The sequence below is a fragment of the Macaca thibetana genome, chromosome 4 (assembly GCF_024542745.1).
Source record: "Macaca thibetana thibetana isolate TM-01 chromosome 4, ASM2454274v1, whole genome shotgun sequence".
NCBI classification, from domain to species: Eukaryota; Metazoa; Chordata; class Mammalia; order Primates; family Cercopithecidae; genus Macaca; species Macaca thibetana.
This window is the reverse complement of record NC_065581.1, coordinates 160,140,393-160,161,810: the sequence shown is the minus strand read 5'-3', so window position 1 is coordinate 160,161,810 and position 21,418 is coordinate 160,140,393. Positions and strand designations below refer to the sequence as shown.

The 21,418-nt window shown below is 39.1% G+C and overlaps 1 protein-coding gene across 4 annotated transcripts in view; it reads left to right on the top strand.

The window, feature by feature from the left end:
- The window catches only part of PRKN (parkin RBR E3 ubiquitin protein ligase), a 1,383,066-nt gene that overhangs the window by 662,361 nt on the left and 699,287 nt on the right, over nt 1–21,418 (top strand). For all 4 annotated transcript variants that reach the window (XM_050789300.1, XM_050789297.1, XM_050789298.1 and 1 more), the window contains one exon: nt 10,724–10,807. In XM_050789300.1, coding sequence (XP_050645257.1) covers nt 10,724–10,807 — 84 coding nt within the window. The remainder of the gene's footprint in view (nt 1–10,723; nt 10,808–21,418) is intronic.

Genomic DNA, 21,418 nt, shown 5'->3' with positions numbered 1-21,418 from the left:
GATTGGACTTTGATTATAACACAATCAGGGGAAAAGATAGAAGAGAGGAAACAAGAAAGAGGCATGGAATATCTGGAAGTGAAAAGGCTCAGAGGGAAATTTCACTGATACACATCTATAGAATGTGTATTAAACCAGACCATGTTAAAACAAAATAAACAAATTAAAAAACATATATGTCTTTGCCAACATACTTGTCCAAGGACAAAGTGACTCTTGTTTTGGCCAAACCTTTTTTGGATTAAGAAGGCCTTCCTCGGCTGGACGCGGTGGCTCACACCTGTAATCCCAGCACTTTGGGAGGCCGATGCGGGCGGATCACTTGAGGTCAGGAGTTCAAGACCAGTCTGGCCAACATGGTGAAACCCCATCTCTACTAAAAATACAAAAATTAGGTGGATGTGGGGGCACATGCCAATAATCTCAGCTACTAGAGAGGCTGAGGCAGGAGAATCACTTGAACCCAGGAGATGAAGGTTGCAGTGAGCCGAGGTCACACCACTGCATTCCAGCCTGGGCAACAGAGCGAGACTCTGTCTAAAAGAAAAAAAAAAAGGCTTTCTCTTTTCATGTCTGCAAACCCTAGGACAGTAAGGGGCAAGAATAAGAACCCCTGCCGCAATATGTACAGTCCAGTGAAAAGATGGGGGATAAATGTACCTTATAAATACGTGGTAGCATCATTAGCTCTGAGTTGGTTGGAATCCTGCTTGTTACATACGTGTTTAATGTTTCATTGGGGGCCTAAGTTCTGTTGCCCTTTAAGACTCTTGAAAAACTTTTTTCCTTATAGTCCCTGCTAAGTCATAATCTAGCCAGCTTCTCACTTCATTCAGTGCTACATGCCTTTCTCACCTACACCACTCCAAAACGTTGAGATTTTCTCCAGTGGTCAAGATAGCCCAGATTGATGATACATATTCATGGGCAGTACGTTATATAAAAGCAATAGAAATAAATACAATGTAAACTTTTTATAATTTTAACCGTAATCCGATGTTATTTGTACCTTTCCCTTTCTGAAAAGTAAATGTGGGCGATTGAGTTAAGTTTTAGTTGGGGATTTAGAGTACTATAGTACACACCGAAATGTGATGTGTTATTCATAAAGCTTAATTTTGAGAACTGAATAGTAATATTTCTATGATGATGATGGTATCTGGGCATTCACTAGAAATCTAATAAACTTCTTATCTCATTTAATAAGCATAGTTGAGTTCCAGTCATAATTATCAAGATAATAAAGCCAGCTGAGATAACTATGAATCTTTATATGATAATAAATGTTATTCAAATAGATTTACGTGCCTTGAATTGAAATGAGTGCTACCATCTCAACAGCTAGAAACATATTTTGCTGCCTGAAACTGCCTCTAATCTGAGCTACGGCAAACTTTCCTCCATGCAACAGCCAGATTATTTTTAGTAAAGGAAGCTTGAACAGATGAAGATAATCATATGGTTCTCCTAAATTAAATCTGTTAAGAGTGCGTTAATGTGAATCACCAGATCTGTAAGGCTTTATTGTCTCCATTGTTTAAATTCTATGAAACGGAACAACAACAAAAATCACTGCTATTTAAATTCTGCTATCCCTGTGATGTACCTACAGCAAGGCTGTCAACACATAGTAATATAATTGAAGGCATCTTGTGGTTCAGGAATAGTTTGGTGACTGGAAGTTGTAAAAGGGGAAACACGTCGTTGGCATTTCATGCGTTTAACATGGGTGCACCCTGCATGGAGGGACTCGGTAAATAATGGTGGTGATCGACTGTGTCAAAACCCAGCGGAGCTGCATGTTCGTGGAGGAAGTCACTTCACTTACACTAATGAGAAATATTCTTAAGTGATGTGACTTTTTTTTCTCGTGATAATTTTCTCAGAGTGGGTAAATTCTGGTGTTGAGATTAGATCATGAAATGCTTGCTTTTTATGATACCAAATCCGTTTTCGTGTTGGAAGTGAATTATCTACAATATTGTTTTAAAAGCTGTAGAAGGCTGGGGGCAGGGCATCAAGCCTGTAATCCCAGCACTTTGGGAGGCCAAGGCAGGCAGACAGCTTGAGCCCAGGCGTTCCACACCAGCCTGGCCAACATTCCGAAACCTTGTCTACACAAAAAATATAAAAATTAGCCGGGTGTGGTGGAGCACGCCTGGAGTCCAGCTACTCAGGGGGCTGAAGTGGGAGGATCGCTTGAGTCCGGGAAGTTTTGGCTGCAGTGAGCCATATCGCGCAACTGCACCCCAGCCTGGGCGACAGAGCGAGACCCTGTCTCGGAAAACACACAAACAAAACAAAACAAAACATAACAAAACAGGAAACCCAAAGCTATAGAGGTAGTACTTGGGAAAACTTTCAATACCAGCTGAGATGTTCAAGTTAGGCCACCATTGAGTTAACTCGGCAGTACTGAGTGATCAATACAGGAATAGACACTTGCTCTGGTTAACGCTGAGGCCAACAGCAGCGGCAGCATTGTTTTAAGTTCACTTTTACTTCAAAGTGGCCCCAGGTTTGGGGTTGTTATAAAGTGCGGTAAGCGTGAGTCCACTTCTCTCTCCTATCAGATGGTTTCAAGACTACCCCTTGCTCCATTCATTCATTTACTAATGCCTGTGTGACCTGTTTGCTATAGCTTCAATGGATTTTCACATTATTAGCTCATTTGTTATCTTATTTGACCCTGAGCTGTACCCACATTTTACAGATAAGATAGTGAGTCATGAAGATGTTAAATCAATGAGGTGAAGCTCAAGTGAGATTACATCCTGAATATAGATCTTCTGAGTCTTTCTCTACTGAGTTCTTTCCATGATCACATTGTTCTCCTACTGTGGTTATTCAGTGTATGCACTAATATTCACTCTGTGTGTAGTATTTTGCTAACTGCTTTATCTCATTTAACGATCAGTTCTGTTTGTTAGGTGCAATTGTTATTTCCACATTATATATCATAACATTGGTGTTCAGAAACACCCCCATCCTTACCTGGCTGGTAGTGACCATTAGATTCGAAACCCAGTCATTCTGATACCAAGACACAAAACCACTGTTTATCATGTTGACATCCTCATTGCTGTGACATCAGGAACTTGTATACATTACATTCACATCTCCGTCATAATTGAATTTTGTTATCAAGACTAGTGGTATGGATGGAGATATTTAGGGAATTGCACTAATAAATATGGACTATTTATGGATTAATTGTCAGTATCTGAGAAATCATCTTGTTTGGGATCTATATTCCAAGAGTCATTCTCACGGCTGGTGGAATTTGCTCCTGTTCTCCATGCTCACAATACTTCTTCTTCCTGCAAAACCTTCTGATGCTCCTCATTCCTCTGCTCTCAGCTTAAAACACAGCTCCCTCAGAAGTCGAAGTCTCTTATCCCTCCAATTTATGCTCAAAGAATCTAAGTATTAATTGCCTGTTTAATTTTTTTTTTTTTTCCTTTTTTTTTGAGATGGAGTCTCACCCTCTTGCCCAGGCTGGAGTGCAGTGGCACGATCTCGGCTCACTGCAAGCTCTGCCTTCTGGGTTCAAGCGATTCCACTACTTGAGCCTCCCAAGTAGCTGGGATTACAGGCATGAGCCACCACGCCCAGCCTGTTTAATCACTTTTATCCTCCTGATGTTCAAAGTCTTTTTCAGTATTCCATCTCCACAATCCGGCAAAATGTGTGTCACTTATTAGATGCTGATTATTTGTTGAAGGAATTAATAAATCAGTGACTTGAAATTAGAAACAATTAATGCTCTTTCAGAACTTTATGATAGTATTTGGTAGTGATTTCAAACACTAGGAAGAATGAAGGGTGTCTTTGAGAAACTAGAGTAATTAAGTAAAATAGGTTGACTGTGGTGGTTCAAGCCTGTAATCCTAGTACTTTGGGAGGCTGAGGTAGGTGGATCACTTGAAGTCAGGAGTTAAAGACCAGGCTTGCCAGCATGGTAAAACCCCATCTCTACTGAAAAAATACAAAAATTATTTTTTTGTGTGGATTTTATTTTTTTGTATGTATGTATACAGTTGTATGTATTATTTTTTATATGGATGTAGTGCCATGTGCCTGTAATCCCAGCTATTTGGAGGCTGAGGTGTGAGAATTGCTTGAAACTGGGAGACAGAGGTTGCAATTTGCCAAGATCGTGCCACTGCACTCCCACCTGGGCAAGAGCTCGAGACTCCATCTCAAAAAAAAAAGAACAGAAAAGAAAAGAAAAAGAAAAAGAAATTCAGTAAAATAATTGGAAGCCACTGATAAGTTCACAGATACTGTCTTCCCATGCCCATGTGCTGATGGAAATTTAAGAGGGATCCTAATGACTATGGGAGAACCAGCAGAATTAGTGCTGTTGTATTGCTTATGTGTCTGTAAACTATATTCCATGAGATACACTACTGTTTCATGTTATTTAAATTATCTAAAGGCCTTTAATAAAGAATATATTACTGAGGTATTTTGAATAACAATAAAGGAAAATCAAAATGGGCCACATTGTCAGAAAGTGGGGAAAATGCTGGGAATAGAGTGACAAGAGATGAGGCTAAGAAGACTTGATCCACTAGGAAGGTGTTTGGTGCTCTCTGTGCCCCCATTTCAGAGGTACGAGGAGGAGCTGGTACCATTCCTTCTGAAGCTATTCCAATCAATAGAAAAAGAGGGAATCCTCCCTAACTCATTTTATGAGGCCAACATCATCCTGATACCAAAGCCTGGCAGAGACACAACAAAAAAAGAAAATTTTAGACCAATATCCCTGATGAACATCGATGCAAAAATCCTCGATAAAATACCGGCAAACCAAATCCAGCAGCACATCAAAAAGCTTATCCACCATGATCAAGTAGGCTTCATCCCTGGGATGCAAGGCTGGTTCAACATACGCAAATCAATAAACGTAATCCAGCATATAAACAGAACCAAAGACAAAAACCACATTATTATCTCAATAGATACAGGAAAGGCCTTTGACAATATTCAACAGTCCTTCATGCTAAAAACTCTCAATAAATTCGGTATTGATGGAATGTATCTCAAAATAATGAGAGCTATTTATGACAAACCCACAGCCAATATCATACTGAATGGGCAAAAACTGGAAGCATTCCCTTTATGACAAACCCACAGCCAATATCATACTGAATGGGCAAAAACTGGAAGCATTCCCTTTGAAAACTGGCATAAGACAGGGATGCCCTCTCTCACCACTCCTATTCAACATAGTGTTGGAAGTTCTGGCTAGGGCAATCAGGCCAGAGAAAGAAATCAAGGGTATTCAGTTAGGAAAAGAAGAAGTCAAATTGTCCCTGTTTGCAGATGACATGATTGTATATTTGGAAAACCCCATTGTCTCAGCCCAAAATCTCCTTAAGCTGATGAGCAACTTCAGCAAAGTCTCAGGATACAAATTTAATGTGGAAAAAATCACAAGCATTCTTTTACACCAGTAACAGACAAACAGAGAGCCAAGTCATGAATGAACTCCCATTCTCAACTGCTTCAAAGAAAATAAAATATCTAGGAATCCACCTTACAAAGGATATGAAGGATCTCTTCAAGGAGAACTACAAACCACTGCTCAGTGAAATAAAAGAGGACACAAACAAATGGAAGAACATACCATGTTCATGGATAGGAAGACTCAGTATTGTGAAAATGGCCATACTGCTCAAAATTTATAGATTAAATGCCATCCCCATTCAGCTACCAATGACTTTCTTCACAGAATTGGAAAAAACTGCTTTAAAGTTCATATGGAACCAAAAGAGAGCCCGCATTGCCAAGACAATCTTAAGCCAAAAGAACAAAGCTGGAGGCATCACGCTGACTTCAAACTATACTACAAGGCTACAGTAACCAAAACAGCATGGTACTGGTACCAAAACAGAGATATAGACCAATGGAATAGAACAGAACCCTCAGAAATAACACTACACATCTCCAGCCATCAGATCTTTGAGAAACTGAGAAAAACAAGCAATAGGGAAAGGATTCCCTATTTAATAAATGGTGCTGGGAAAATTGGCTAGCTGTAAGTAGAAAGCTGAAATTGGATCCTTTCCTTACTCCTTATATGAAAATTAATTCAAGATGGATTAGAGACTTAAATGTTAGACCTAAAACCATAAAAACCCTAGAAGAAAACCTAGGTAATACCATTCAGGACATAGGCATGGACAAGGACTTCATGTCTAAAACACCAAAAGCAACAGCAACAAAAGTCAAAATTGAGAAATGGGATCTAATTAAACTAAAGAGCTTCTGCACAGCAAAAGAAACTACCATCAGAGTGAACAGGCAACCTACAGAATGGGAGAAAACTTTTTCAATCTACTCGTATGACAAAGGGCTAATATTCAGAACCTACAAACAACTCAATAAAATTTACAAGAAAAAAGCAAACATAACACCGTGAACCCCGTCTCTACTAAAAAAAAATACAAAAAACTAGCCGGGCGTGGTGGTGGGCGCCTGTAGTCCCAGCTACTTGGGAGGCTGAGGCAGGAGAATGGCGTGAACCCGGGGGGCGGAGCTTGCAGTGAGTCGAGATCGCACCACTGCACTCCAGCCTGGGGCACAGAGCAAGACTCCGTCTCAAAAAAAAAAAAAAAAAAAAAAAAAAAAAAAAGCAAACAACCCCATCAAAAAGTGGGCAAAGGATATGAACAGACACTTCTCAAAAGAAGACATTTATACAGCCAACAGACACATGAAAAAATGCTCATCATCACTGGCCATCAGAGAAATGCAAATCAAAACCACAATGAGATACTATCTCACACCAGTTAGAATGGCAGTCATTAAGAGGTCAGGAAACAACAGGTGCTGGAGAGGATGTGGAGAAATAGGAACACTTTTACACTGTTGGTGGGACTGTAAACTAGTTCAGCCATTGTTGGAAACAATGTGGCAATTCCTCAAGGATCTAGAACTAGAAATGCCATTTGACCCAGCAATCCCATTACTGGGTATATACCCAAAGGATTACAAATCATGCTGCTATAAAGACACATTCACACATATGTTTATCACAATAGCAAAGACTTGGAATCAACCCAAATGTCCATCAGTGACAGACTGGATTAAGAAAATGTGGCACATATACACCCTGGAATACTATGCAGCCATAAAGAAGGATGAGTTCGTGTCCTTTGTAGGGACATGGATGCAGCTGGAAACCATCATTCTGAGCAAACTATCACAAGAACAGAAAATCAAACATCGCATGTTCTCACTCATAGGTGGGAACTGAACGATGAGATCACTTGGACTCAGGAAGGGGAACATCACACACCAGGGCCTATTGTGGGGAGTGGGGAGCGGGGAGGGATAGCATTAGGAGATATGCCTAATGTAAATGACGAGTTAATGGGTGCAGCACACCAACATGGCACATGTATACATATGTAACAAATCTGCACATTGTGCACATGTACCTGGAACTTAATAGAAGTATAGTAAAATAAATAAATAAAAGTAGGTTATAAGCAAAGAGGCCAAAGGTATGTAAAGATATTGATATATATTCCAAAAATGTATGTCCATACAGATTTCTTGTAGCAAAATCTTAACTTGGTGCCTCTTTTCATAATTAGTAAATTTAGTTACTATTTTCCTACCCACCAGATAGGAAAGTGTCCACCATCCTGGCATGATGGTGATGTCTGTCTGACATCTGCCTCTGAAGGACAGAGATATAGTTAGCAAGGATATCACTGTATTTCATGGTAAAAACAGTAAATAAAAAAAGCTTATTTATTTGACCTGTATTTTTCAAAAACTGTGTCTGAAAAGTAAACAAAACAACAAATACTTCTATGATAAATTGACTTTGTTACTTTGTAAACTTGTAGCCTTGGACATATCTCTTAGCATCTCCAAACCTTAGTCTCTCCATCTGTAAAACAGGCTGTGGTACCGCCTGCCTTGCTTTGTTTCTGGGTCACCAGAGATAAGGTACATATGGTATTAACTGTGGCTTCTGGCAAGTGGCATGTATTCATTATACAATTGCTCTTTTTAGAAAGCTAAGTCATCATGTGCATGTCACATGTGATCTGCTGAAATAAGGATGGACTCTAGAACACATTTGGTAAAGATTTTCATCAAAATGATCAATGATTTCTTAAAAGTTAGGGTTTCCTGGTCAACTTCTGTAATTGTAAAAACTCATGAACTTATAAATAAGGTTTTATTCCCTGATATATTATAAGTAATATTTTACTTTTGTCTTCCAATCGACTTGTTTATCTTCCTATGTCAACATCCTCATGTATGTGAAAGAAAATTCTTGTTGGTTTTTAGATCATAGAATATTGCTACTGTTTTGTGTGTTCCATTGATTTTTCTATGAAAACAGTTAATTTAATTGTAATAATAGTGACCATTGGGTTTGACAGTGAACATCTTAAAAATTCAAAGTAACAGTGACGTATGTAATGTGACAGTTCAGTTTTTCTCTCATGTGAAAATTTAGATCGGTGGTTCAAGACTGCTATGGCACTTCATGGTGACAGGAACCCAGACTCTTTCGATATTGTTGCTCTGCTGTGTATAACCTAAACTTGTGGTTCGAGATGCACTATGTATATTACAAACAGGAGAGGAAAAAAAGTGGATGATGAAAAGGACAAGTAGAAGTTTCCACAGGACACTTCTGTTGTTCTGTAAATATGACGTATTGTTGTGTAACTCAGTAGATCTCTTTTCATTTCTGAGTCTGTGCTATTGTGTGATACCCCATGGTTTATTCTAGTCACTGTCAAAGGACATTTGCTTGTCTCCAGGTTTGGGTTAACATGAGTAAGGCTGTGATGTTAGATTCTTATACGAGTCTATGTTGCTGTATGTGTGCATATATTCTCATTTTTCTTGGACCAACACCTTGGAGTGACAGTGCTGAGTCATAGTTTAACTATATGTTTAACATAATAAGAAATTCCAGGGCTGGGCGCTGCGGCTCTAACCTGTAATCCCAACTATGAGAGGCCGAGGCAGGCGGATCTTTTGACGTCAGGAGTTCCAGACCAGCCTGGCCAATGTGGTGAGACCCCGTGTCTACTAAAAATTCAAAAATTAGCCGAGTGCGGTGGTGCATTCCTGTAATCCTAGCTACTTGGAAGGCTGAGGCAGGAGAATCACTTGAACCCAGGAGGCAGAATTTGCAGTGAGCGGAGATCTCGCCACTGCACTCCAGCCTGGGCGACTGAGTGAAACTCTGTATCAAAAAAAAAAAAAAAAAAAAAAAAAAAAAAAGAAAGAAAGAAAGAAAGAAAATCCAAAACCACTTTCAAATTAGTTGTTTTACATTTCCACCAATTACATGTGAGAGTGTTTGTTAATCTTTATCCTCACTGACATTTAGTATTATGATAGTGGCTAAGATGTGAAGTCAAGTGAAATTGTATCTTGTGATTTTAACTTGCATTTTCCTGATTATTAATGATGTTGACCATCGTTTTATATAATTATTGGCAACTTATATATCTTGTTTTGTGAATAGCCTGTTCAAATTTTTTGCGTATTTTTATGTGTTTGTGTCTATATTATTAATGTGTTGTTTATATTAGCTCTGAGATTATTTGACAATTATATGTATTATTAATATTTCCCAAGTCTGTGGCTTGTATATTCATATTTTAGTGTTTTTGATGAGCTTTAATATTCATTGAAATTCAATTTATACATTTCTTTATGTGGGGTTAGAGTCTTCTGTGTCCTTACAAGGAAGTTCTACCTGTTCCAAGGTTATAAAGATGTTCCCTTTTTTTTTCTGTATGGAGTGAGATATTTATATTCACCTTTTCAAGCAACATTTGCTACAGAGATTCTCTGTCTCTTATTGAGTTTCCTTGTCAACTTCTCAGTTCATTTTTTTCCTCACTCACTTTATTGAGAATAATTTTTGTAAATAGACTTCCTCCATTTGAAGGGTACAATTTGAGGAGTTCTGACAAGTACATAACAACATAAAGCCACCAGCACAGTCATGATAAAAAACATTTCCATAGCCCCTCTATTTGTCTGCCAGGACTGCCATGACAAAATACCCCAGACTGGAAAGCGTAAACAATAGAAATGCAATCATTGACACTGATATTTCATTTTAAGTGATCTTCTCTAATTTAAAAGAAGTGTTGCTGTTATTTGAATTTTTATTTCTTTGATGCCTAGGAAAGTTTGCTGAGCACCCCCTCAATGCCAGGCCCTTCTGTAGGTGTTAGGATGCCTCAGGGAACAGAGTAGACCAAGTTGGCTTTTGTATAGCTGTGGTCAGTAGGGACAGACAGCCCTTGCTCTGTGCTGGGCCACTGCATTAGTGAGGTTGGGCGGGACGGTGGTGATAATTATTATGAAGAAAAGGAAGCCCGGAAGGGCAGACAGAGAAGTGGAGCAAAGTCAGGGATGGCCTTTCTAGTAAGGCAGCATTTAACCTCAGCCCTAGGGGAAGGCTACAAGTGGAAAATGAACATATTTGGAGCAAAACGTCAAATATAATCTTTGTATATTGATGAATATAGTTTTGACCTAGCAGATCCGTTGAAAGAGTCAGGAGGAACCCCAGAGTCTGCAGACCACACTTTGAAAATTGGACCCCACGAATTTCACTATTATGTTGTAATACAAGCGGACATAGTTTAGAAAATGGCTTAAGGAGAACATTTCTATTATAACTCATATAAGAATATCTTGTTGTTTTTTCCCAAAGGGTCCATCGTGCTGGGATGATGTTTTAATTCCAAACCGGATGAGCGGTGAATGCCAATCCCCACACTGCCCTGGGACTACTGCAGTAAGTACCTGGTCGCATTCATTCCTCTTATTGCGAGAAAATGATGGCATCTTCACTGTTTGCTAGGAAATTAGAGACAAAAATGTCAACTGACTTGTTCTTCCATCTAATAATGTTTACCAAAATTGTTATGATAGTCAAATATGTTAATTACATTCACCAAAAATCCAGCCTGTGACCCTGCCTTCCAGGGTCGCTTTCCTAGTGACTTAACAATTTTGGGGACCGTGTAGAAATGTGTCAATTTTAACTCCTTACAAAGTTACATCCATAGAAAGAAAAGGAAACGCAAGAGAAGGAGAGCCAGTTCAGAGCTTCCAAAAGAAAAATAACAAAAGTATAAGATTCACCTTTTTTCCTGATCCAGTGATATTTTATATTTATATTCCCCATAATTAAAAATTGATTTTTTTTTCTGCTTTATCTCCTTCTACCTTTCTTTAGTAGTTTCTGACATAGTGGACTATTACAAAATATAGTATGAGTGGTCGGCTCTGAAATCGAATTATCATCCTCTGTTCTTTGTTATCCTTTCTCTCTTTGCAAGTATATGCCGTATGTTTCATAGACAGCAGATATTTCCTGAAAGAATCCCTAAGTTCTGAATTTATTTGTTTGTTTGTTTGTTTATTTATTTATTTATTTTTATTTATTTTTTTTTTTTGAGTCAGAGTCTCACTTTGTTGCCCAGGCTGGAGTGCAGTGGCGCAATCTAGGCTCACTGCAAGCCGTGCTTCCCGGGTTCACGCCATTCTCCTGCCTCAGCCTCCGGAGTAGCTGGGACTATAGGCGCCCACCAGCACACCTAGCTAATTTTCTTTTTGTATTTTAAGTAGAGATGGGGTTTCACCGTGTTAGCCAGGATGGTCTCGATCTCCTGACCTCACGATCTGCCCGCCTCGGCCTCCCAAAGTGCTGGGATTACAGGCATGAGCCACCACACCCGGCAGCTCTGAAATTATTTTTGAGATAATTTTGTTATTATGGTCATGTTTAACATGTATATTGTTGTATTTTTTTAAAAAAAAAACCTCAAAACTCGCTGGCTCCATCGTAATCTGACTGTATACATTTCCTGAGTTGTAAATACTGTTATGGTGCCAACACAAATGTCAGCGTTAGTTCCCAAACTGTCAGAGCCAGCTGGCCATTCATATCTTCTCTAAGGAACAGAGTCTGTCAACAGCAACAGGTACCATGTTTGAGCGAGAATCATTAAAGGAGCTTTCTCTCGCCAATCTGCTGGCTGATCGGAAGGATACCAAGACAGCAGTGGGCAACAATAAACAGTCACTCTCCACCAGACTAGGGCTAGGGGCTATGAACAGATTTTTGTCCATCCAAATCCTGAAGAAAGAAATCCTGAAGAAAAATAATGACTTGTATGTCACTCACAGATTTTTGAGACATCACATAGTCTTGCCAGTTTCCCACTGGGATGAAATTACAGCGCATATTTCCTAGGGCGGCATTCTTAAGTATAATTACATACCTTTACATGTATACAAATGTAATATGTTTATATTATAGCATACATAATATGTAGATATAATTACATCTAATAGTGTAATTATATATACATCTGTGTTTCCTCAGATACATATGTGTGATACATATATACATACATATAATCTTGCCCCTAAAAACTTGTAAGTACAACCCGATAGGTTTATGCTTACAAGTTTTTAGGGTCAACATTATATGTATGTATAGGGTATACATATATACAACAGTATATGTATAATGTTTGAGTTATATCTGTAACTGAAACCTGAGTTTGGGGCCAATATTCACTCTTCCTGTGCGACACAGAAAGTCCTGGGTCTGGCATGTTGTTTAATGCAGTCAGTCATGAGTTGTAGTCCTGGGTACTGGGCTGAGAGTAGCCCAAATCCTTTAGGAGCCCTGTCTTTCAAAGGAATCCTGAAATGATTTTCCCAGTCAGTATTTCAAGGAACATAAACTAACAATCAGAAAAACCACAAAATATATGTGGAAACAAGCCATGGTGAATAAGAGTGAGCAGAATTCAAAACAGTAAAGAATATAGAAATTGAAATCATCAAGAATAGAGTATAAGGATACTTAATATGTTTAAAAAATAAAACTGTATAAGACAAAGATTAAAAAAAAAAGAAAATATTGGAAATATCCAGTCGAATTAAACAAGCACACACACCTGAAATTCTAGAATTATATATAAATTTTAATAATTGACACAAAGTTTACTAAATGGGCTGAATAGCAAATAAGACATAGCTAAAAAGAGAAAATAGAACTTAGATCTGAAATTTGACCTGAAAAAAAATTATCCTAAATACTGCCAGAACATAATAATAGATTTGAAATATAAAAGAGAACTTAAAAAACATGGAAGATAGAATTTGATAATACAGTCATTCCTATCTACGGCCACACCACCCTGAATATGCCCGATCTCATCTGATAATACAGTCATTCTACGTATCTTTGGGGGATTTGTTCCAGGGCACCTTCCGCCCACTTTGGATACCACAGTCCACAAATAAGGGGACTCATCGGCTGTTTGAAGCCATCACAGCTGTCACATAGAGACTTTAAAATCCATGGGGCAAGGAAGCCTTGCCCAGAAGCTTCCAGCGGACACCCCTTGATCCCCTTGTCCAGATTAGGCCAATTCTGTGCACAGACAGTCTGGATTCGCTCCAGGGTAGTGTGGGTGACACTAGAGGCTGCGTTCTTTGATCATGTGGGGGCAGTAGCTTCCCCATCAGGATGGAGAGGAAGGACGGCTTCTTCCCATCAGCCCTATGGGTGACAACTACCCCTGGGTTCCAGGGACGGTCAGAAAGTACATCATCGCCCCCGAAGGCCTCACACCTCTGTGGCCCTTGAGGCCACCCCATGGCCCTTGGCACGGGTGCTCTGGACATGGGATTGCATCATGACCAAAGGCTTTCTCACAAAGGCCACGCTCCTGCTTGCCTCTCAGGTGGGAGCACATTGTTCCTAAACAAGGATGAGGAGGCACGTGCACAGCAACCTTAAGACCATGTCTGGTGTGCACTCCCAAGTGTGTATCTGCGGCGGAAAACTGGCCATGCTCATGAGGCCTATTAGCCTATGAAGTTCCCGGTGACAAATGAAGCTTCTTCACACTCATTGCACTCACCAGGCATCTCTCCAGTGTGAGCATTCATGATGCTTAAGGCCTGAGCGTGGCTGAAGAATCTCTCATAGGTGGCCTCTCCTGGGTGTGAGTTCTCCATGCTGAATGAGTGGGAACTTTCTCAGCCTGGCTTCCCCAACAAATCCCTTCTGTGGTGTGGACTTTGGAATTCTGAAGGAGCTGACAGCTTTGGCTCCAGGTTTCTTCATCTTCCCTGCACTCGAAAGACCTCTCCTTGCATAGAAGATCCTGGTGCCGAATGAGGGGGGAGTTTTAGACACTTTCTTATCATTGCAGCACTTGTAGGACGTGTGTAGTTCCTCACACTCCTAGCACATATGGGACTTGCCTGGTGAATTTTCTGGCAGTAAATAATGGCTGCTGCTTCTCAAGACCTTTCCAAACACCATGCGTTTATAGGTTCAGAGCTGGGCCTCCCTGTCTTCTCTGTATTCGAGTCCTTGCTGTTCGGTACCCTGGCCCCTCATCAATTCTAGCTGTGTGGCCACAGTGGTTGTGGGGAGCGGGGAGTGGCCTCAAGTCCCAGTCAGGGCTTGAGTTCAGAGGTCTTCAGTAGTCTGCATGGACCATGCTCCTCTGGGCCTAGTAGAAAGCCCCTTCTCCAGAAGAGCAGCCAGCTATGTCCTCAAAGGTCATGGCCCCTGCGCCAAGGTCATTATCTTCCTCACCCTTATTGGAACCTCAGGCTGGGGACCTCCCGGGAAGCAATTCCTGGCCCATTCACCTGGTCAGTCTAGTCACTGTCAACATTAAACCCTCAAAGTTAGAGGTGAACCTCCATTGTCTAGTATAACCATTCAAGGGATTGAACTAAAATACAAAATGCCAAATTGGGAGACGGAAAAAAAAAAAAAGAGAGGGGGTGAAATATAGGAAAGTGGGACAACTTAAGTAGCACACACAAAAATGGCACAAGTAAAACCTCATGTAACAGAAAGGAAAAGAAATGGAAATGCACTAACTGAAGTTTAAAAGACAATGACTCTTAGACTGGGTTAAAGGAAGAGAATCTAGCTTTACGCAGGTTACAAAAGACATACGTAAAAGAGGTGAGCAGAAAAACATCAAAAGTAAAAGAATGGAAGGTAATAATCCAGGCAAGTATTATCTCAAGAATGCTGTTGAAACCATTTTAATTGCCCATAAAATAGATTCTTAGGGGAGGGTGGAAACATTACCAAAAAAGAGACTTTCAAGATTTTGAGAAAAAATATGTTCAGAATCCCAGGAAAAATAGACTTTTGAGGTTCTGGGGATAGAAAGGTTTAGTAACCCAGGAAGATAAAGCAGTTTAAAATGGTATAATCTTAGTAACATGGATTCAAAATATACTAAGGAAACATTGTCAGAATTAACAAAATACGTAGATAAATGTAACACCATGGTGGGAGAGAGAGTAACACAGCTCTCTGCAGAGTTGGAGGCTCCTGCAGTACAAGCTTAGGAAGGATGCATCTGATTCATACCACCAGTGAGCCCACGACATCAGGATAGAGTCACTTGGCAACTGGAGGATATCAACAACTGATCATGTTTTAGGACCTTAAGAAATTTAAATATCAATAGCAAAAATATAACTCTAAAAATCTGTTACACGTGGACATGCAAATCACTGAGTGAATGTAAAGAGCTAAATAGAAATAAGGGAACAAGCAACAATGAAAGGGTACCACATAGCAGATATTTTGGAGTATAGCTAAATTTGTATTTAAACAGGGAATTCAGGATCATAAATACCTCAAAGATATTCTTATTAAGGTAGGAAAAGGAAGCATCATATCCAACTATATTTTTTCTGCCATATTTAATAAACACCAACTAAACGTCTGTTAAGTGAAGGGACTGAGGGTTACAGGACTAACCATATCAACAGCTAGCCCAAGTTCAGTGCTCAGTGTGAGCTGAACTCTTTCACTCTCTCTTAAAACCATTTTTCTGGATTGCATTTTCCCAATGCAGCTAAATATAAACTCTGACTCCTGTATTTTCTAAAGTCAAGGTTTTGATGGTATTTTGGACCCTATATATAATTTATTTTATATATTTTAAGTTTATTAAAATTTTGAATTTCTATCACTTAGACAAAATATCCATGTACTTAGAATTTAAAATAGCAGCATTCCTAATATATTCTTAATTAATTAATATTTATACACTTAAAGATAATCTTAGTAGATCATTTTAAATAGCTGTAAAATTTACCTGTGGTTTTTAAGAGTACAAATACAAACTTGACCCTAACTCTCCTATAGACAGAGAAACCTGAACCCAATTCAGCTGTACGCCAATCGCTGTTACTTTAGGAGGGAGCATACTATTTGTTCTTACCTTTTTATCAAAAGAATTCCAGTCAACTCAAAGGATATAGGCTTGAGATTAAAAAGGGGATGAAATCAATTAGGATTTTCTCCATTAGTGAAACTAACTTGACTTCAGATATGGCATCAGACTTTAGTTATTCTGTGTCAATCTTCATTTTACAATTTACCTATGATACCTTAAACCAAGCTCGTTCAACCTGCGGCACTGTATGTCGCCAAGGATAGCTTTGAATGTGGCCCAACACAAATTTGTAAACTCTCTTATGAGATTTTTTTGTGTGTGATTTTTTTTTTCAGTTCGGCAGCTATTTTTAGTGTTAGTGTATTTTATGTGTGGCCCGAGACAATTCTTCTTCTTCCTATGTGACCCAGGGAAACCAGAAGATTGGACACACTGGCCTTAAAAACTTCAGAGGAATAATTTGTATTTACATGTGTACTGGGGGGTGTGTGTTTCTCTTACTTGGGCACGCATAGACTAAGGAAAACCCAGAGTCCTAGTGTCTGAGCATTATTTCTGAGTTCTGAATCGTAACTTGTAACACTGAGCTCTGCTGTCATCAAATGCTCCCCTCCGAGACCTCTGGCTTTGGCTGTGCTTTTCCGGTAATGAGGAGCCTCTTAGCCAACTACAGGAACCTTGCCTGTTCTCTCACACCTGACAGTCACACAGTAGGGCTTAGGATGGGGGAATTTCCTCAAATAAAAAAGAAAGAAAATTTAAATGATGTCTTCAAAGTAATAAATGACTTTAAAGGTCATTTTAAAGAAATTCTTGTTGAAGGGTGTTGATTTCCTACTGCACAACCTATCATATTTTTTATATATCATATATTTTTGAGAGGCAGAATTTACCTGAAGTGTTATGTAAAATAGTATTTTCTTTTTTAGATTATTTGATTTTGACTGGAGTTCAACTCTTATACATCAAACATTTTTTTTTTCTTATCAGAAGCAGTAGCGTAGGACCTCTTACAATAACTCCAAGATTTATTTCAAATGAAATTAGATACTTAAAACTATCCCCTGAACTGTAATAAATAATGTAACTATTAAACTCAGTATAATAAATAGAGTGTTTTCATCTTATTCAACCTGCAATCTATTTTTCACACTTTCTCCCTCTTAGGCTCAGTATATGCCAACTGGAACATTAGTTTGAATACAAGTTAATATTCATGTCTGTACCTCTGATTTCATGTTCTTGAGAGACATTAACTGAAACCAAATTAATAGCAAATACGTCTCCTAATACTGAGCAATTTTGATTTATATCAGAAGTCATTTCCATATTTTATGTCCAAAAAGTTTCTTAATCATGTTTTAGTTGGATCAAATTACTATCCTCCAAGGAGTCTGCATTTCTTTTGTTTGTTTTTATTGTTGTTTTAGACTTCATTAGAATCACAGAAAATGAGACTCAGAATTTCTCAGGATGGTTTCATGTGTGACCTGTATGTTTGTCTTTGTTTGTTTGTTTGTTTTCTGGTATCTAATAACAATAAAAGGTTGGTTTGCTTTTGTTTTTTAAAAAAATGACCTTGGATTGAAAAGTGTCCCTGAGATAGTCACAAATGACGGTCTTTTTTTGCACATCATGGGAGCTGTGGTCTCCATATTCTCATGTTGCCCATGCTCGTCTGCACTGTGTAATAACTATCAGCACAAACATCTCCAAATATATATTTAAGCAATTCCAGCTTTTGTGGCCTTTCAGGGGTCCCATTGTGGTCAAAGGTGCAGCTGGACACTTAAATGTAGAGAGTAGAAAATGAAAACAGAGGTAAAAGACAAATGGGCTCATTCACTCCCCTTTCCCTTGTGCCCTGGTGTTTGGCTGAAGAGAAATGCTCTGCCTGCCCTTACGTTGTTCTCCACAGTCATATTTTCTTAATTCTAAACAAAATTGAATTGTGAAAACTTTGAAGTCAAGCTCAGATTATGATTGAATGGTGTCTAAGCGTGACAAAGTGTTCTCTGTTGTCTGACATGCAATTTGGGGTGACAAACTAGAAAATTTTCTTAGAACATTTTTCAAAAATCCGATCCAGCATTCAGACTCAAGGACAGCTTATTTCTAAACCAAGTTTTGAGTACTTGATAACAAAAAATTTCTTGTTCTTTTTTGAATGGTTAAGGTTAAAATTAGAAGATAGATTTTTTTTTTACAGAATTAGTTTAAATCTTACAAATTTGAATCAAAATTTCATTGATATATGAAAACTCATTAGTTGCCCATGAAAAAAAGTGTCAATTTTTTAAGCGTGCTATAAAAATTAAGGTAATTTTTTAAGAATCTCTGAATATCTTTGAGGGTATGAACCCTAACCTCAATTTCGTTCTCTTTTTTCTGTGAGATAACCATGACATAACTTCTTTTTCATCAGGGCTCTTTTATAACTTGGTGGAAAACTGAATTAACAGCCATTTTCATGGTAGTGTTAAAGACTCCTTGTAAACTGCTACATGAAAAATTAATCTCCAGAGAAAGAAAACCAGGTGCCGGAACCAGTGTGCCTGTAGCAGAGAATCTGCACATGTCAAATAACAGTGTCCACACTGCTATCACAGAACACGACCTTGGTTTAGTCTATGACGCCATCTTTCCTGCAATATGCAGCTTCCAAAATATGTTTTTTAACTGTCGAAGATGCTTCTTGCTTCCCTGTTCCAGGAAACTCCTAGTCAAGGTGAATGTCAGCTGTTTTTTACACTTGATGATCTGTGATTCTCTATTCTATAGAATACTTTGCATCATACCTTATATGTACAGTAGAACAAAATCATGCATATTACTACAACATACTCAAATATGAGGAATTTAAAACCTGTTTATAAACCCCAGAGGCTTCAAAAGTCTTACTTCTTCATTTGTTTTGCCTTTCCATAGAATGATTCACAAGTCAAACGTGTCAGTCCGAGGCTGTATTGATGTTTGCATTGCAGGTTTAGACAAAGGACCTGACAACAAAGAAACAACCAAGTACTTTATCTCGATTACTCAGAAAGAAGTGTGCTTCTAGACCACTAGGTTTTAGATTAGGAGAGAGTACATATCGATCTACCGGAGAAGATAGCAATAGATACAAAAAAGATAATTTCAAATAGATTTATAAATGAGATTCTGAGAACCAGAGCAAAGAAAGATTAAATACTGCTGTAAACATTCCCGAATGTTTCAATCGGGATGGTAGATTAGACCCAAATGGAAATATCAGGGATTAGAGATGGGAGGTCACTCTGAGATAGCCTCGGTGCAGATACACAGGAGCCTAATGGAGTGAGAAGAATAGAAGGAAGACGTGAGAGTAATGGGCCAAGAGATTGAGGCCTGCTTCTTGGCTGGGAAACAGCCCTCCTGGTCCTTCCAGCAGGTGATTGATGGCTCCCGGAGACGCGTACTTCATCATTCCTTGATGGTGGTCATTAAGAAGCTATCATCTCTCTTACTCAGGTCAAGCTAGCTCTCAAAAAGTTATCAAGAGCCACAGTAAAATTTAGTTTTTAAGATATATGTGGCAAAAATCCCTTAAAGCCAATTTCCCAAACTTGAGATTTAGGATGGAAATTATAAGCACATGGAGAATCAAATCACAACTGAGACAATGTCAGGTGCTGTTGACCCACATGTGGTGAAACACTCCCTTCCACTAACGTTTCTTGGAGAAAGGACCATAGTTTGGGATCTTTGGATCATCTGAGCTTCCTCAAGTAGGCAGTCGTCATTCCCCTTAATACTCAGGGCTTGGGAAAATAACTTCAGTGGTGATCACCTTACGTGTGTATTATTTACAAGGTACAGAGAAAGTGTTTATGTTTCAAGAGTGGAAAAGCCAAAGATCATTTTTAAAACGTGCATCTTTCCATTGAAAGAAATGTAGATAATTTTTATAACACACTGATTTGTTGTGCTAGTCACTATGCAGAAAACAAAGACTGACCTTCAGGATGTAGGAATCTAGCCGAGTAGAAAATACTTCACAGAAATCACTGCAATTCAGATTCCGCAGAGCAAGTAAAAAGCTTACCAAGCATCTCTTCTGTGCCAAGCATTAGGGTAGAAAAACGAGTACTGAATTCACTGCTTTCATAGTTTGGGAAAAATTGGGGATGGAGTGAAACATGTAAGCAAACAATGATTTTTATACCAGGACCTAAATGCTGATAAGGCTGGATGTGAAGGACCATGCAAGGACTTCCCTGTGAACAGGGCAGAGAAATAACACAAGTTAGTATTTCATGAGTGACATGAAACATGCACAGAAAGTGCTTATGGAGTTTAGAAAACACAAAGGTGATCAAAGAGGACTTCGTGGAGGAGGTGAAGCCCAAGGGGTGGGTGGTGAGATTTTCACAGGTGGTGATATTGGCAAGGTTGGAAACATTTTGTGAGGTACAGGAAATGACAGGAATAAAGGAATAGAAAATTAAGGTTGATGTATTCCCTAATCCTACTGGCCACTTGTTCTGTGCCAGACAGTCTGCTCAGCTCCAGTGTATAAAATCAACATTCCCTGCTTTGATGGAGCTCTGCCCAGTCCTGATGACCTTGGACTTGTCAAGAAGGAAGATGAGAAACAAAAGAGGATGTTAAGAGGACATGAAACAGGGCAGCTGCCTGGAATCTACCCTGGGGAGATTAGAGGTTGAGCTGAGATGCACAGGCTGAGCTAGACTTGATGACTGGGGGTTGAGGACATGCCCAGCAGGGAGGAGGCTCCTACAGGAACCCCGCAGCAGCCAGCAGGGAACTGCTCTGGGAAGCACCCGGGAGGTGGTGATGGCTGAGAAACAGGAGGTGGTGCCTTACTTCTTTTTCGTTTGTTCGTTCCTGTTTGGGGGTTTCTACTTAGAAGTTCATTAGCATAATAGACGTAATCTCAGCATGTTGAAGTTGAGGTGTTTTGAAGGCTGAGACAGCAGTTGCACAGTCCGTAGTGTGGTTGTGGTGGAACGATGGCCTAAGGAACAAAAAGAGTAAAAGAGAATCTTAAAGGGAACAAAAGCAAAATATTATTTTGTACAATTTTTTCTGCCTTCCTTGCATCCCTGGCAAAGTGTGAATAAAGGTAAATTAGAATTGGTGTTTTGCCTTCCCTAAAACTCGGAACACAACATACA